General features: G+C 50.3%; 1 protein-coding gene across 1 annotated transcript in view; it reads right to left on the reverse strand.

The window, feature by feature from the left end:
- Positions 1 to 5,551: 5,551 nt before the first annotated feature.
- Positions 5,552 to 18,099, reverse strand: part of ATP6V0A4 (ATPase, H+ transporting, lysosomal V0 subunit a4) — a 48,232-nt gene continuing 35,684 nt past the window's right edge. The window contains exons 14-20 of the mRNA XM_006887154.1: positions 14,473 to 14,591; positions 12,260 to 12,476; positions 10,713 to 10,814; positions 9,837 to 9,965; positions 7,013 to 7,130; positions 6,580 to 6,751; positions 5,552 to 5,645 (exon numbers count right to left, since the gene is read on the reverse strand). Of these exons, the coding sequence (XP_006887216.1) occupies positions 5,552 to 5,645; positions 6,580 to 6,751; positions 7,013 to 7,130; positions 9,837 to 9,965; positions 10,713 to 10,814; positions 12,260 to 12,476; positions 14,473 to 14,591 (951 nt within the window). The remainder of the gene's footprint in view (positions 5,646 to 6,579; positions 6,752 to 7,012; positions 7,131 to 9,836; positions 9,966 to 10,712; positions 10,815 to 12,259; positions 12,477 to 14,472; positions 14,592 to 18,099) is intronic.

Raw genomic sequence — 18,099 nt, forward strand, 5'->3', positions numbered from 1 at the left:
GGGGGAAGGGGAGGAAAGCAAGGGACTAGAGGGTAAGGAGCGCAGGGCTTGGAGACTATCACCAAGATGTGGGGGCGGGGCTTGGGCACTGCTGGGGGTTTATGCAGCAGTACCCTGTGTGTTAAGGGTCACACAGGTGTGGGTTTCAGGGGGGTCACACAGTGTCAGGTAGTCTTCATTCCTCTGGGGTCTCACAGTCTTCGCTCCTCTGGAGTTCCACGGTAGGTGGCTGGCTGTTGTTCTTCCCGGCCCCTCTCGTGGTGGAACCCGGCGGCGTTCTCCCATCTGGCAGCGGTGTTCTCACGCTGCGTCGCTCTCAATATCAACGAGTCAGATTGTAGGACCACTTGATGACTACAATGCTAATATTCTTCAATTTGTTATCGATTCTACTCCAAGATGTATACTCAAGAGAGATAAAAAATCTGTGTCTATTTGGAGAAATTTGTACATGATGATTCATAGACGTATTATTCATAATAGGCAAAGAATGAAAATAACCAAAATGTCCATCAATTGGCTAACAGAAAAACAAAATATGGGCTATTCTTCAAGCACAACACCATCCAGTCTTAAAAAGAAATATAGTTCTCACGAGTGTTGCAACATGCATAAGCCTTGAAAACAATGTGTTAAGGGAAAGAAGCTATTCACAAAGACAACGTGATGAATTTATACCTATTTAAATATAGGTTATATCTCAATTTTTTAAAAAGGAAAGGAAAAATGAGGAAGGTAAGCCCTGGCAAAGGCATAGAACCAGAAGTTATAGAGAATAAAATAGTTTGGGGGGGACACACACTTTTCTCCCCAACTAGCTTCCTTTTTGTCTCAGCTTCGAAGATGATGATTAGTAACATGTTGGATGAGTCCTTATCTCTCCTGCCACTCCAGTTTTATGACTTCTGATAACCACCTATGTTTTATGATTTTCACAAACATAAAGGGTTAGAGAGGGCAATAAAACAATTTCTAGCAGCAGTCTCCTCGATGTTTAAACTCTGGCAAGAAGACAAAGCCAGAAAATAGAAAATTACCATTAAGCAGAGTAAGTTTTCCTTGACACAGCATGAATTTTAGCCTGATTGGTTTCTCCCTGGCTCACAAATATCCGGCATTCTTCCCTTCTCTTATCAGCAAAGATAAGGATGCCTGGAAATAAGCTATTAAATGCAACACTTCTGCTTCACAGTTTCTCCAAGTTAAAGTTGATCCCCTTAAGGACAAGTCGTATCTGTGAGTTGCATTTTGTTGTGTGGTGTGTTCCCCCACCCCCACCCCCGCCTTGACTAAAAGAGGGATTTATGATCCTGTTTCTGCAATGAACAAAAATATAGCATGAATTTAGACAATTAAAAAATGAATGATTTTTCACCATAACCTTGAACCTTTAGGGAAAAAATATGCTACCTTAGCATTTAACATGTGGTCCCAGAGAGCAATATTTTCATGGTGGTAAAATAAAATATGCGAGCTTCCTAGCAGCCTGACAGTTGTTAATTCTGCCTCTTGGTTATACAAGGTCTTCAACGACAGGAGTTCTTCAGTGGCTGGGAGTTAGGGACCGTGGCACTGAGGGGAAAGGAGGTCGTCAGGATTCGTCATTCACTTGTAAAGGACTTACATTCCAAGTCATTAAAGCCACTCAAATCTCAGGCCAAAATTAGTTAACAGATGCAGAAAACATTTTCTTAATCTATATACACGAGTCTTGGAGAGGGTGAGAGCAAGTTTCTCCTTGGAGGCGAGGATTTTGAAGCTCCATCTCTCATACTCTGGGCACATGGCCAGGAGGGACTGATCCTTGGAGAAAAACATCATGCTAAAAAAACCCAAAAAATAACAACAAAAAAAAAACCCCAAAGAGAGGAAGACCACGGATGTAATGGGTTGGTACAGTAACTAGGGCAATGTGGGAAGTGTATCGGAACTGGCGAGACTGGCTCAGGACAGGGGTGTCTTCAGAGCTGCTGTACATAGAGTCACAGGCAACTTGACTTGACATCACAAAACAACAACTATAACTTTTGTTTGAGTAAAAAGAAAAAGAGGACAAGATGGGCACAGAGATGGAGATGAGGGACATTACAGAGAAATCGTTTGTAATGTCAATCCTGAAAGAGAGTTCTGGAAAAGCAGAGTTAACACCTATTTACTGTGGATGATGAAAGGATCAACGGGTGTATAGATGAGGAAATGAATAGAAGGATAGATGTATGGAGGACGTGTGGATGGATGGGTGATGAAGTGTCTAGATGAATAAATAAGCATGTATATGATGGTTGGATGGGTTTATGGATGTCTGGATGAAAAGATGCTTAACTGGATGGATGGATGGATGGATGGATGGATGGATGGATGGATGGATGGATGAAGAGTCTGTTAGACCAACTCAAGATTAATAACATGGATCTGTTTCTCATCACCAGTTCCTTAGGACCTGTAATGGGAAAGGAACCAGAGTACATCTCGGAATAACTAGGTAAAAACTGAAATATTGGGGATTTACTCTGAAGCTCAAAGCACAGATGGAGCTCAAGCTTCATTACAATCAGGTGTAATGGATTGCTCGTCATTTTCTTTTATGGGGTGTTGCTGCACTGACTTTTTAACCAGAAAGAATTAAACTGCTGTGGGTCTTTACGAAACAGAACTTTTTAAGTGTGCAGTCATATAATTTGCTTTTGTAATGTCAACGCAAAAGGGTCCATTTTCTATATTCTGCTTACCATCAGCCCAGCATTTGTAATCAAATGCCCACAGAAGCAGGGAAAATCAGCCCCGCCCCACGCTGCCTGCGGGAGCCACTCTTACCTCTGTGTGCACTTTGGCAGGTGTTCCAACTCCAGGTTTGCTGGCCGCTCTACCACCACTGAGGTCTCTGTTGAAGCTGGACTATTGCTGGGCTCCAGGGCTCTGGACTGATTGCCCCCAGGAGTCTGGGCCCCTGGCTGTTTCTCCCCTTCCTTTTCAGGTCCGTGAGCAGGATTCTGTAAGGAACACCCTTGGATCCTGGACACAAGAGTGACGCCCACGTCACACCCCTTCTTAACCTGATCCCTCTTTAAAGGGCATGGTGGCTCTCACTGGGACAAAGCCACGCAACCTCTGAAGAAATGGGCGTGCTGTTCTCGGGAAGGCCGGGGACCTTCAGAAAGAGCAAGGGTCTCGCAAGGGGCTTACCCTTTGGGACATCATCTTACTCCACCACTGTTTTAGGTTTAAAGCACAAGAGGCTGAAGACCCCTCTGAGCCGAGAGTGGTATCTTCAGATGCTGTTGAGAAGGGGCAGTAGAGAGCAGATAACCTTGAATCTGCCCTTGACCTGGGATTTTCTGGACTTCCTGTGTCTGTTGTTAGGTTTGTGACTCAAAGCCATCCCAGGCAGAACGGAAGGAAACGCTGTCCCTCCTGATTCACTGTCCGAACCCGTACCCGTAACAATGGGCAGCTGCTGAGTCAGTCCAGCTCTGAGCGGCTTCCTCTTTTTAGCCACCATTTATATCAGCTCAACTCACTGTCACAGAGTTAGAATTCCCTCTCGCTGCCCACTGTGTCCTGAGGCCCGGAGGAGACTACCCATGTTCCTCCAGTAGAGGTGGATTTGAACTCCCCATGAACTTGGCCAACAGAGATCACGTATGGTGATTTAGTTCTTCTTTTCAGTCAGTTCATTGCTGGAGTGCATCTTCACATCCAAGGTTTTCTTTTAATCCGGGGAGTGGCATCCACTTCCTAAATAACATGCCTCCGGAAACTCTATGAACTTTCATAGATGTTGACAGTTGTTGAGGGGCTTCAGGCCTTTTGTTCATAGGGTCGCTATGAGTCCTGCTTTACTCGAAGGCAATCAACAACACAACTCCCCCGTCCAGAGTCATGATCACCACCCCCATTTGAGGCATGAGGTGAACAACCCCAAGTGCTGTCCAGTGTCCTAGGCTGTTGGTGGATGAGTCGAGTCTCTAACGGCCCCTCTGGTGTCCAGGTGCCTCAATCAGGAGACAAGTATTCGCTGAGCCTTGAGCTGCACATGGTACAAGCTCACATTTGTGTGGAAGGTGACTGTTGTGCCTTTGAGCATGAGAAGCAGCCCGGAGGCCATAGAGAAGAGGACACCCCACGAGAACCACCAACCTTCCTGTGAGGTGGCCAGGTCGGGGTTTAAAAAAGGCCCCAGCAAATGGCTACTCTGCAGGTGGACAGCAGATCTGGAATTGTTCACAAAAGGAAAATCTGTTCACCAGACTGTGGGTGACCGCACCCTGTCATTTGTAAAGCCCAGCACAAGTGTTAGACTTCATTCCATCAGCGTGGTTACCATAGAGATTACAAGGAACCTGGATAAAGGTTATCCAGAGGCAACAGTCACAAGAGGCATTCTATCCCATACCTGCCTCTCTCCTGGTCCCAGGGCCCAAAGTGATGTCAGGGCCACAGGCACTGAGAGGAACAGGGAGCATGTCTAACCACATCTTTGGGGGCCCGGTTCCTAGAACGTGCTGGAGCTCAGCATCTCCTCTGGCACTGTGGGCCTGGATGGGAGACAGACTCCCACAATGTCACGTTGTCACACTTCATTCCACAGGATTTAGCAATGCAGAGAGCCACCTTGGGGGCCAGTGGCCCTCCCACCCCGAGAACACTATCCCTTCTTCCTCATCAGGGGAGAAAATGCCTGGGAAAGTTCCTCATCTTGTAACACGAAGCCCCGGCAGGGATAAGCGTGTTAGAGGGAGAGGGAGGGAGAGGAGTGAGTCAACACGAAACTCCGCTTCAGTTTTGGCCTGTAATTATCAACATCAGATCCTGGATACAATGGAGTCAAGATGAAAGGATGGCGAAACTTCATCTCACATACTTTGGGCACGTGATTAGGAGGGGAAGGACTTTGGAAAAGGACCTCATGTTTAGGACTGCGGAGGGTCAGTGAAAGAGAGGCAGAGCCTCCAGCAGGTGCATCCGCACAGGGACCGTAGGAACGGACTTGGGGCATCTATCAGGGATAATGAGGATTGGGCCGGATAGAGCAGCGGTCTGCTCTTCAGAGTTGCGAAGAGTCACAGAGGACTCGAAAGCACCTAACAACAACACGGCCAAACTGTGTGTCTTTGAAAACAACGAAAGTAGTTCAGGTCACATAATAGCTCTGTGAGTGCTACGTAGAAGTTTTTTAACCACCACCAACAGGTCAATACCAAATTTTAAGGAATAATTTTAAACAGACATTGTAACAAAAGCATGAATGGCCTAAATGTTTATTTTCTTGAATGCAAGACCTAAAATATTGTCAGAAGACATCAAATAGCACCCTAACCTCACTAAGTAAGTCTTAATCACTTTATTATTTGATCGTGAAGATCCTATGTTTGATCAGAGGACTTCCTGGAGACACGGTTAAGTCACATCGGAGTCCAAGGCTCACGACCAGCTCACACACGGCTTCACGCCTCAGTTGAGCCGAGAACAATGATCCATTGAGTGCCCGGGACAGGATGGCATCCTTCTCAGGTGCGAGGTCAGTGTGGACGGGGCAGCCTCAGCCCTGCCGCTAATCCTCTGCTGTGCCGTCCAGGATGTGTTTGAAGGAGAAGGGGGTGAACTTGTAGCCTGCCCCAGCATAGAACTTGTTCTGGAACTCCACCCTGTTGTTGGAAGGAGAGGGGGAGTAAGCCCAGCAACGAGGGGCTGGCAGGTCCCGGGGAAGAAGCAGGACGTTTGTGAAACATTGTCAGAGAGGCAGGAGAGGGGAGGTTGTGCAGACTGCTGGCTGTCCCCACAGTTGTGGCCTCAGGGCCTCTGTCAGCTCATCTCTAGCCTCCCTTCTTCCCGTCCCCTCTTGCCAGACAGGAGACCTTGGTCCTGGTTCCTGAGAGCAGTGAGTGGGGGGCTGACCCAGCAAAGAGGGGCCACCTGGATCACCAGTGACTGAGCCTCAGGAGAGTAATGTCACTATCACGGCCACTCAGGGAGGCCTTGGAGGATGAAGGCTCGTTGGAGCTTCCTGGCTGGAGAGCCAACATCTGCTGTTAGACTCGAAGGGTGAGGGTGTAACCTGAGGACACGGGCCATCTGGGGACAAGGACTTCCCCTTGTGTTCAAAGCTTTTTTTTTTGTTTCTTCTAGATCAAAGCTGGTGAGTCAGTTTGTGAATCATTTCACCAGATTATGGGACCTAAGAGAAGCTCCTGGTGCTGACGGGACTGGCCTGAGCAGATGGAGATTTGAGAGCAATGGCTGAACCATTCTAATGGGCCAGAAAGGGAAGTTGAGAATTCCCTCGATTGGTCGGCTCTCAAGGATACCTGGTGGCACAGTGGTTGAACACTTGTCTGGTAATGGGAGAGTCCACAGCTACCTTTCTCCTCTCACCAGATCCAAGCCCAGCCCACAATTTACAGTGTCCTCTCTCCCTCTAGCACAGCCCCCTTTCCAGACCTGAGTCCACTGTTTCCTCTCTCTGTGGCACAAGCCCCTCTACAGACTTGAGTCTACTGTTCCCTCTCCATGGTACAGCCCCCTCCCACAGTACAGGCCCCCCCATCAGCACAGCCCCCTCCCCCAGCACAGCCCCCTCACCAGTGAAGTCGCAGGGCGTGCAGGAAAGCAGAGAGGCCCTCCATGATGAGGAGGATGGCAACCGTCAGGACAGCAAAGATGGCAAAAATGATGAAGACCCCAATGAGTCCTCCCCAGCCTCGTTGGCGAAGACCGATGTTCATCACCATGGTCCAGAGAACCTCAGAGAGTTCTGCAAGAGGCAAGAGGCAATCTCAACCAGACCCCTCCTGTCAGTAGTAAAGCCCACCATCAGCCAAGACCTGCAGACCAGATAGAGCATGCTGAGGGGGGCACCAGGACCATGCGACCGGACCATGGAGTCACAGGGCGGGAGAAGAAGGGGCTGTGAGGAAGGCTGAGTGTGGAGACATGTGGTCCATGAGGTAGATGCCTCTGCAGGCTGGGAGTGAAAGACCCACATGTGATGTCCAGCCAAGTGGCCCCCACTCACGGGCGTGGGCCAGGCTCAGGGCCCAGAGGCGCAGGTAGGAAGCCGTGTTGGAAATGCAGCCGAGGCAGTACTCGATGGTGTGGATGGCCTGGTGCACAAAGACATCGCCAAAGTTGAACTGGAAGGGAGAATGTGAAAAAGTATGTACTTTCTACACCAAAAGCATCCCACAAACCACAGATGACTTTGTAGTCTAACTAGGAAGAAACCCAACTTAAAACCCACTACCACTGACTTGATTTCAAGTCAGTGACCATGGAGGGCTGGCTGGACTGCTCCAAGCTGTGCTTTTTACTCAGCCACCACCTGCATCTTTCTCAGAGTGACTGTTGAGTTCAAACAGGCAGCCTTGCCGTCTGCAGCCAAGTGTTTAACCACCGTGGCGCCGGGGTGCCTGATGGTCTAACCAGGAGGCACTGAACGTTCTTGTTGTTAGCTGCCATTGAGAGAGTTTCAGCTGATGGCAGCCCCACATGTACAGTGGAGACCTGAGCCCCGTGGGGCACAAGTCCATTTTCCTCAGGGAAACATCTTTGTTTGGAAATAAGAAAAAAGAAATCAACAGGTCAAAGCCACAAGAGGTGTCTCATGGTCACAGGGCCACTGGGGTCAAGGGTGGAGAGCATGGAGGAAGGGATAGGGTGTGGGGCAAAGACCTCACCATCAGCAAGGTAACCACCATGAGGAACAGAAGGAGCAGGAGGGCAGAGAGGGAGCGAGGCCAGGAAGTCAGGTGAGGAGGAGGAGGGCGGGAGAGGAGGCTGAGAGGAAGCATACTGTTGCATGGAAGGAGCCCACAAAAGGCAGCAGTCGCTGAAGGAGGGAGGGCAGGAGGAGGTGGACTAGGGGGAGACCAGGGGCTTGAGGGAGACCAGTGAAGGGGTGAGGTTCTACTGCACAAGTCGGGAAGGACAGGCTGGAAGACGTGGGCAAGAAGTCTGGGCGATCTTGCGTTTTGAAACACGGCGGCAAACTAACTCATGACTCAAAGCTCAGCTTCCAGGGGAGCTCTGGTGGCCTAGTGGCAAGGAGCTGCTACTACAATCAAAGAGGCGCACGGTTCGAATCCACCAAATGCTCTGCCGGGGAAGGAGGGACAATCTCCTCCTGTACCAGTCAGATCTGATTTGATGGTACACACACACACACACACACACACACACACACACACACACAAATAATAGAGAAAAAAAAAAAAAAAAAAAAAAAGCTCAGCTTCCCTGACTGAGACCAGAAAGCCTAGATGGTACCCAGCTCCCACCGCTGACCGCTGTGGAAGAGAGCAGCTCCCAAAGTCACAGACAAACCAGGGGCAAAGTGTGGAACAAAAGTAAACAACATAAGCAAGACCAAGCTTACTGGTCGGAGCCTCTGAGACCATGGCCCTGAGCCGTCTTTCAGTCTGGACCTGAACTCAGTCCTGAGGCTCAATTTTCATCAAACGATAGACAGGACTATCAGGTAAGGGGACATGGAAGAATCGTGACCTCTGAGCTGTGGTGCTGGAGAAGAGGACTGAGCAGGTCGTGGACTGCCGAGAGAGCAAACAGGGCTGTCCCAGAGAGGCTGAGACCAGCTTGCTCCTTGCAGGTTAGGATTTTGAAGCTCCGTCTCACGTACTGTGGGCACATGGCCAGAAAGGACCAGTTCTTGGAGAAGGACCTCATGCCTGAAAGGGTAGATGGTCAGCGCAAGAGGGGAAGACTACGGATGAGATAGATGGTAACCATGGTAACGGGATCAGATGTGTCAGGGACGGTGTGGCTGGCTCAGGATAGGGCAGGGCTCAGAGCTGTTGTTCACAGTTGTAGTCGGCTCAATGACACATAACAGCAACAACAACACACAGCAAGCAGAAACAATGGAGAGATAGGAAGTTCTTGGAACTTTCCACCTCTGACATGAATAGGAAACAGAAAAGACAGGGGAAGTGGTACGAGTGAGGTTAAGTGGTGGGAGTTGAAGACACTGGCAGAAAACAAAATGTGTTAGAGCTGTGTGGAATGGAAAATGGATCTAAACGAATCCACCCTCCATCCTGGGATTTTAACCGGAGTGCGCCCCTATTCTGGAATAAGTACTGATGCACCCTGATGGCTGGAGGGACACTCCCAGGACCTCCACCTGTGCCGCTAATTACGGGAAGCATTTATTCACTTGAACTAGAAGTAGATGTTCACCCTGCACCCATCCACACAGCAGCTCTAGGCCAGATGCCCCGTGCTGTGAGCTCTGCCGTCAAATCAGCCCCCACTCCACGCCAACACGACACACAACAGGTCCAAACGTTGCCAAGCCCGAGTCTGCCTGTGATCTGGTGAGGACTGACTGAACTGTGTGACCACAGGCTTTCACTAGCTGGTGTTTGGAAGTAGATAACCAGGCCTTTCTTCCTAGCCCATCTTAGTCTGGAAGATCTCCAGAAACTTGTTCAGCATCATAGCAACACACAAACCTCCGCTGACAGATGGGTGGTGTCTGTATATGAGGTGCCCTGGCTGGGAATTGAACCCGAGTCTCCAGCATGGAAGATGAGGCTTCCACAACAGAGCTACCATCACCCACCACATTCTCCACAGAGGGTGACGGTGAGCTGCTGTTTTGACCTGAAGGGATGCACCCTTTTCCCAGATCCTCCTCCACCTCTGATGTCCAGCAATTCCAGGACTGCTGTCCTACGGGAGTCTCCAGACCACCCCTCTGCAGCGCCCAGGCCCGTGAGTCAGCCCCACCTTCTGTCTGTCCAATGTCACTCTTGACTACATTCCAATTCTAAAATTTGGCCACAGTAGGACATCTTTCTTGGGTTTCAAGCCCCAAATACCTTCTCGTCGTGGTCCTCCTGGGCTCCGTGGTCACCAGCAGGAGCCTTCGGACCAGAACTGGCAGCGTGGCTGGAGCTGTGTCCGTCGTTCCTTTCAGGACAGTCTCCTGGGAGCATGGAAGCCTGCAGCTGTCACAGAGCAGAAGCAAAGCGAACACTAAGAGGGTTCGAACAGCTGAGCTTCTGGCTGCCAGCTGAGTGCTTAACCACTGCGCCACCTCAGAAGGGGAAGCTGCCCAGATCCTGTCTGATTTAGACAGACTTGTAAGCTTTTTTCTCTCCTGGGATAAATTGGAGGCTCGAGAAGAGTTTTAACAAGACCTGAAACTGATTTGTGGCCATAGTGAAAAATCAAAACAAAATAAGAAGGTGCAATGCTGAATTTTGCACACAGACCATGACATGGCGCAGCAAAATCACCCAGCCTTGGAGCCCAGACGCAAAGCAACTGTCACTATTAAAAATGAAGAGTAAAGCTTTTACGCTTATTTCCAGCCAACAGAATTATTTCAGCTCCTCGACAGCCATTGTCACTGTGTGCCAACAGGCTGGGTCTGCCTCACAGTGACCTCAGGAGGAAGGTGGCCCTCTGTGCACACAGGGTTTGTGGGAGAAGACAGGCAAGTCTTTTCTCTGTAGGAGTTGCTGTTGGGTTTGAACTACTGACCTTTGGCTATCAGCCTTGCATTGACTACTGCCTCCTATGATCCCCTCCCTCTGACCCCCTCCTCTGACCCCTCTCTCTGACCCCCTCCTCCTCTGACCCCCTTCCCTGCCCCATCTTTTTGCCCCCCAGCCCTCCTCCCTCTGATGCCTTCCTCCTTTGCTCCCTCCTCTAACCCCCCTCTGCCCAGTGGGCAGAGCTTGGCTCCTCACCTGGGTTTTGCGATGCCGTGCTCTCAGGATGAAGGGCTTGATGAGAAGCATCCAAGGCACAGCCACCAGCGCCATGACCACCAGGAAGCTCTGCACTTCCCGCTGTGAGACGCAGACAGGAGAGCCAGTGAGCGATCCACGAGAACCATCCACACAGCTCACCGCAGAGTGTCCAAGGGAACTCTTCACCTTCACACCTGGGACATCCCATCAGGCCCACAAAGCCCAGTGTCCAGGACAAGGGGACACGCTCGCTCACTCTCCAGGCCCTGTTCTCTAACCAGCAAGCCTTGTTACGGGGCCACGTCTCCTGCAGTAGGTCCTTTGAACTAGAACCCACAAGGCACATTGCAAAAGTGACTTTGTTTCTCTCTCATTCCTGGTCAAGTTCTCTGGTCCCGTGTGTCCCCTCACCTCATTCCCTACCTTCATGACAACAAACGTTGCTCTCCAGGGATTCAAAGTCCTTGCGATTTGAAGTCACAAAGCCTCCTTCAGCAATCTTGGGTCTCATCTGGGGATAATTCTGTCCCACTCTGATTCTCTCTTAAAAGGCACCCCCATCTCGGCCTGAGTTCTGCAGGTGCCTGCCCTGCCAGGTTTGGGGGCTCCACTCTGAGCGGGTATCTGCTCTGTTGGGGTCCCTCTCAGTTCTGATCCTGGTCTCTTTGGAAGAGGACAGGCTTTCAAGTCCCTGCAGAAACCCAGACAGGACCATTCCTGACTCCTGCCATGCTCCTTCCTCTCCCATCCTCAGCCTCCTCTCGCCTGTCATGTGTTTCTCATCATGCCACTAGCCAAACGAGCCCTCGTGCCACGATGTAAACGTTTACTGAGTCCATGAATTCTTCCACGGTGCCCTGGGTGCACTCGAACTTCCAACCTTGTGGTTAGCAGTCAGCACATAATACACGATGCCACCAAAAATAATAACTGAAAATCTCAGATAATAAAAAGAATGCTCTTTAACTCTGGAGCACTTCCACTCTCTGAAGTCCCTGGGTGGGGCAAGTGGTCCCTGTGCTTGGCCGCTAACAGAAAAGTTGCAAGTCCAAGTCCATTTAGAGGCACCTAGGAAGAAAGGCCTGGAGAACTGCTTCCCACACTTCAATCCCCAAAACCCCTCTGGAACCGAGGTCTGCTCTGATGCCGTGGGAACTGCCACAACCATTTACTTAGAGCATTAACAGCTTCGAGTCAAATTCAGGCCGTTATTGTTGTGTGCTGTAGTCGGAACTGACCATAGCTGGTCTCGCAGTGGATTATCAGAGACAGTAAATCACACAGGAGGAGACTGCCTGCCCCTTCCCTGAAGAGCAGCTTGTGGCTTCAAACCCACCCGTGTGTCGCCCACCCCGCAGCCCGCCCTCCACCCCTGGCACTCATGTGAGAAGACGCACATCAGTCTGAACTCAGAGCCCCGACTGGGACCTATGCTGGATCTGCAGCCCGCCTGGGCGTGCTCAGGAGCTGGGGCAGAACCAAGTGCAGAGAAGGGAGAGAAGCCCTGAGCCAGGTGCACATCCAGCCCTGCCGGAGGACGGTACCTGGTGTGCGTACAGGGACTTGTTGGAAGGGTCATCATAGTTGAACAGGAACATGTTAATGAAGTGGATGAGGATGCTGGGGGCACTCTGGGATGCATGGACGTCAAAGTGGCACCACTTGAAGATGATCATGAAGACCAGGTATCCAAAGAGACACAGAATGAAGATCATCTCGGGGATGAACTGCACAGCGATGCTGAGCGTGTTCCTGAAGTATCTGCGGGGAGGAACACACGGACACGTCACAGGTTACCGGTCAAGCTCTGTCACAGTCATGTGGAGCACGCTCCTGAAGTATCTGTGTGACACACACACAGAGACAGGTCACTAATCAAGTGCTGTCCGTTTGACACTGACCCACGGCAGTGCCCCACTCATCAGGATAAAACGGGGTTGGCCCATTTTTCAGGGGCTCATTTTTCCTGAGTAGTTTGCCAGGCCTTTCTTCTGAGTGGCCTCTGTGTGCACTCAAAGCACCTCCACTCCATGCCTCAGCGTGTCCAGCCATTTGCATGTCCTTTGAGGGGGACTCTGAGGGAAAATGCCAGAAGCAAACCTGCTCCGCTGTAGTTCTGAGCCCTAGAACCTCTGCAGCTCTCAGAACCCCCTGAGGGTTCCCGGCTGCCCCGCTTACCGAGGCAGACCGCCACACCGCACCCCCCAAAGAGTGGACTGCATCACTGACCTTTTAGTTAGCTACCAAATGCCTCAGCCACGGCACCACCAGAGTTCCTTCCAGCCCACAAAACCCAAAATCAAATCATCGAGTCGGTTCTGGCTTGCACCAACCCTGTGTTGAGTTTCCGAGGCTGTAAATCTTAACAGGAGGAGACTGCAGGCCTGTCTCCCTCAGAGCAGCTGCTGGGTTTACACCACTGGAGACACATGGCCTCTGGGCTGGCAGTACTGTGCACTGTGACACAGTCAAGGTGCCTGCGAGTGTGTGCATGGGAAGCTGTTCCCACACACACACACACACACACACACACACAGCTGGCACAGTACAGACCCTGCCGCAGACCACCACAAGGAAGCAGGCCCCAACAGCAAGAGAGTCACTCCAGCAGTTTGAATTTCTAGCTCTGATGGCCTCGTGGGCATGGGGTGGCACTGCCAACCCAAAGGTTAAATGTTCAAATCCAACAGCTGCTCCTCAGGAGAAAGATGGGCAATCTCCTCCTCTGCAGTTGGCAGCTTCTGAACACCCACTACGGGGTCAGCAGGGAGTCAGTTCTAACTCAATGGCAACGAGAGAGAAGCCTGTAACAGCTGATTTTTACACTATGCTGTGGAAGGTCTGGTAGCCTAGTGAATAAGAGGTTTGCTACCACCCCAGAGGCTCGTGGGTCAAATCCACCAGCTGCTCCATGAGAGAAAGATGCTCATTTTCCTCTTGTGAAACTTATAGTCTCTGAAAACCTGATGGAGGATCAGCTACGAGTTGGTTCTGACTTGATGACGCGCAACAACCACATACTGCAGTCAGTTAAATGCACAACGACATTGTGGAAAAGGTTGAAATACTTTAAGTGGCAAAAATGTGACACAGACAGAGGGAATGAGCATATGCTGTGGAAAGCTGGTGCCTGTAGACGTGCTCAAAGCAGGCTTGGCACAAACCCTCAATTTGTAAAAGCTGCAGCTTCTGCAGAGCAGAGTGAGGTGTGCCTTCAGCACGAGGTTTCAGAAGGGGGTTGACAGAGGGAAGCAAGCACAGACATGAGCAAGCAGATGAGGAGGAGGGAGGGGCCACCACAGAAGTGACACCAAGAGGAGTTCAGATACAGGGCACCTTGGCCAGCGTCCACTCGGCTGCTGTCCCCTCATGGTGGATGCAGCACGGACCCTGCCCTTTCTGGCTAGAAGGACCCAATTAGGCAAATAGTTCTGGGTTGAGAGAGTGGCTTTGTCTTTGAGGGACATGGCTTAGAAGAAATGGAGTTGGTTTCTGCAGCCTGCCTGCTCTGGCCACACTGAGCCAGAGAGGTCCTTGTGTGGAGGGTCCCAGGTCCACATGGTGGTCCTGCATACCCTGGACACACTGAGCCAAAGAGGCCCTTGTGCCCAGGGTCCTAGGTCTGCATGGTGGCCCTGCCTGCCCTGGCCACACTGAGACAAGGGAGGTGCTGTGCATGGAGCCATTGTGCTGAGGGCCCCATGTACGCATGGTGGCCCACGATGTGAGCACATAGAAGGTGACCCGTGGCACTCACACATGGTTGAAGAGGCTGAGGACCACCCCGAACACCATCTGGACAATCCCCAGGATGACCGACATCTTCATCTTGTAGGAATTGAGGAATGTCAGCTTGTTTGCAGCGAAGTTCCAGACCTGCATGGGAGGCAGGGGGACACAGTGTGAACCTCGGCCACAGATGCAGCCCCGGTTCTCCGCAGCCCGAGCGCATCGTAGCTCAGCTCGCCTGGAGGAGGGGGTGCAGACGAGCAAGGACCTCACCCACAGGGCAGACCAACGACACCGGTGCCAGAGCCACCAGGGCCATGCCACACATCACATGACTTCTCACCAGAAAGATCCACGGAGCGCTCGCCCTGGGACAGCGTACCAGGTGGGCACAGGGGGTGACACCCAGCTGGTGGCCTCCCCTCTACACCCTCCTCTTCTGAGAGATCTCGGTACATCTGTGATCTCCACCCACCTCTATGAGGCTGCCCGCTGGCCCCTGGGCGCTCTCAGCCCACCTCACTCTGCCTGGCCCATGTGGGCGCAGAGGGGCTGCCACTGCCCATCAAAGCACAGGGACAACAGTCTCCTCCCCTCAGCTACTTCCTCCTGCAAGTGTCTGCTTCTGTCAGGGCCACTGTCCCCCAGGGACTCTCAGTGCCTGTCACCTGGTCTCCAACATACACACCCATGCATAAATCATACACACGTCACACAGAAACCACACACATTATACACGGAGACACACACAGCACACCCACCCCACAAAGAAATGCAGACACACAATTAGTACACATATACCACACCTCCACACACAAACCATGCAAACATACTGCACAGACAACATAGATACACATAACATACACACAGAAACACAGATATATACACTACACACAGATATATACACTACACACAGATACACCACAGAGAAATCACATACACCACATACACAGAAAGAGACATAGACACACACCACATACGCAGACATCACAAATGCAGACACACACACAAACTACACTCACACACAGACAGGCACATCACACACATATCCTCTGTACACATCACAGGAACACACAGACACACCACACACAAACCATACACTGCACAGAGGCACACCTATCACACATAGATACAGACACACCACGCACACGTTATACACACAGAAATAAACAGAAACACGTATCACACCCACAGATAAACCACACAGAAGTGCAGACACACACACTCCACGTACACCAGACAAAACACGGCACAGACACATGCACACCACACAGAAATACACATACACGCAGAAATACACAATACACACGTCTCTTACACAGACACCGCGCAGAAACATACACACAAGCCGTACACACATCACACACACAAACTCACACAGACAAACATACAGATACGGATACACCACAGACACATCAGATCACACAGAAATGCAGACACACACTGGCTGCACACACATACACACAGATACACCCTTTGTGTGCATTTTGTGATGTTCTCAAATCAAGTTACAACTGAGCGTGCTTCTATAACACTTTCTAGACTATAGAGTGTCTTTTGGGATTTTAAATACCTATGTTTAAGTCACCAGTACTGTGAAGTTACAGAATTTCTGGACTTAGTAGAAGAAACATGTGTATTCTGTTAAGCTCTCTCACCATTAACATCATTTGGAACTATGAATATACGTCATTAGAAGGTCATTGTAACCTTGGAAATAGATAATAAAAGTATGTAAATTACTTGGTAACAAGGATATAAATATGTCATCTATCGACTTCCTTAAGTTCTAATAAGTCAAATCTCTGTAAGTTGACCTTGAAACAGAAGGATGGCACTAAATAATGCCCGTCATTTTTAACTAATGAAATTTCTATAAATTCACCTTGGGACATAAGTAAGTCATACAGCCGTCCCCTTAGTTGGCAATAAAATGTACCAATTAAGGTTGAATATGACAGCACTGAACGCTTATCTGTAAGTAGTCATTTGGCATAGTGTGTTACATGTTTGATTGCTAACCACGAAGTCAGCAGTTCAAACCCACCAGCCTCATCATGGGAGAAAGAAGAGACTGCTTGCACATTAAAAAACAAATCTGCCGAGTCGGTTCTGACCCACAGCGACCCCCATAGGACAGAGCAGAGCTTCCCACATGGTCCCCACAGCTGTGAACCCTCCTGAGAGCAGACTGCCTTAACTGCCGTCCGAGAAGAAGTGGGGAGCTCTGAAGCGCTGACGTCACCGGTCACCTCCCCAGCTGTCAGAGCGGTCCTGACACAGCGAGCCGCTTGGACAGGCTAGAACTGCCCCAAAGGGTTTCCAAGGTTGTCACTCGCCTGCCATTTTCTTTTTCTTTTTTACTGGTTTGCATTCCAGATTCATTTGCACTGTGTATCATTCATGTACATTGCATTTCACACGTTCCTACGTTTCAAACGATCCCTCCTACACACTGTGTTTTATAAAATTAATCACCGCTGACCTCAGCCTGCCACACCCCATCCTTGCAGGTCCCCACTGGATCTTTCCCAATTCCTTCAGGCTCCTCCTCTGCTCACCAGATTCCGTCATCCCAGGCATTTTCTGCGGCCCCCGCTCCCTCTCCCCTTCCACCTTGGAAGTTTTATGCACATCTTACCGGTTATCCTTCTCTTTTTTGATCCTACCTGGTGTCTGTCCTTGTGAGACCGAGTTCATTGATGTAGCATATACTCAAGACTCTCCCATCGCACGTAATACTTTACAACATGGTTCTCTTTCTGCTGCAAGCATACTATTTCATCATATGAATGGACTGTAATTTCTCAATTCGTTCGTTTGTTGATGGACGAACGATTTGGGCTGTTTCCAACTTCTCGCTATTGTGAATAACACTGCTATAATATGGGTGCATACACCAAGGTTATAAATCTTCACCAGAGGATCCCACCGCATCTTTCTCCAATGAAGTGATTGGTGGGTTTGAACCTGTGACCTTCTAGTTTGCAGTCAAGCATTTAACTATTACACTAGCTGGGCTGCCACCAGCACTTTACCAGAACCCACTATGAAATGCCCCCACAACACATTGCCACGGGGTCCACTCCCCTCACGACCATCCTCCATGGGGTCCTGAGGTAGGGGCTGTAGGGGAGGCATGTCTGTCTGTCTCTTGCAAAGGAGCTAGTGGGCGCCAGCTGCTGCATTTCAGTTAGCAGCACACGGGTCACATGTCATGCCGCCAAGCTCCTCACGTTGTCCTTGCGAGGGTCCCAGTCCTCACTGTGACCTCGGGACAATAAGTTGAAGCCTTGCCAACCCTGAGCCATCCTCACTAGTGCTGAGCCCACTGTGGTCGTTATGATGCCCATCTCACTGAGCGTCTTCTGCTCCCTCCTCAACCGTGTCAAGATCAGGTTCGAGGCCTTGAACATTAATGGACGAAGACCAGATGAGCTGTTGGAGGATATTAAAAATATCATCCATGGAGAATGCTAAAGGTCATTGCAAAGACAGAGGAAGGAAGAAACAGTGGCAATTCAAGTCACAGAATGACAGAGTTGGCAAAAAAATAAAGAATACATCACGACTGATCAAGCACACCTGTCTCAGAAGCAGTACAGAGTGCTCCCTAGAAAGATGGGGGAGCAGTACAGAGTGCTCCCTAGAAAGA

The sequence above is a fragment of the Elephantulus edwardii genome, unplaced genomic scaffold, assembly GCF_000299155.1.
Source record: "Elephantulus edwardii isolate Elephantulus edwardi_28Jun2011 unplaced genomic scaffold, EleEdw1.0 scaffold00055, whole genome shotgun sequence".
Classification (NCBI taxonomy): Eukaryota; Metazoa; Chordata; class Mammalia; order Macroscelidea; family Macroscelididae; genus Elephantulus; species Elephantulus edwardii.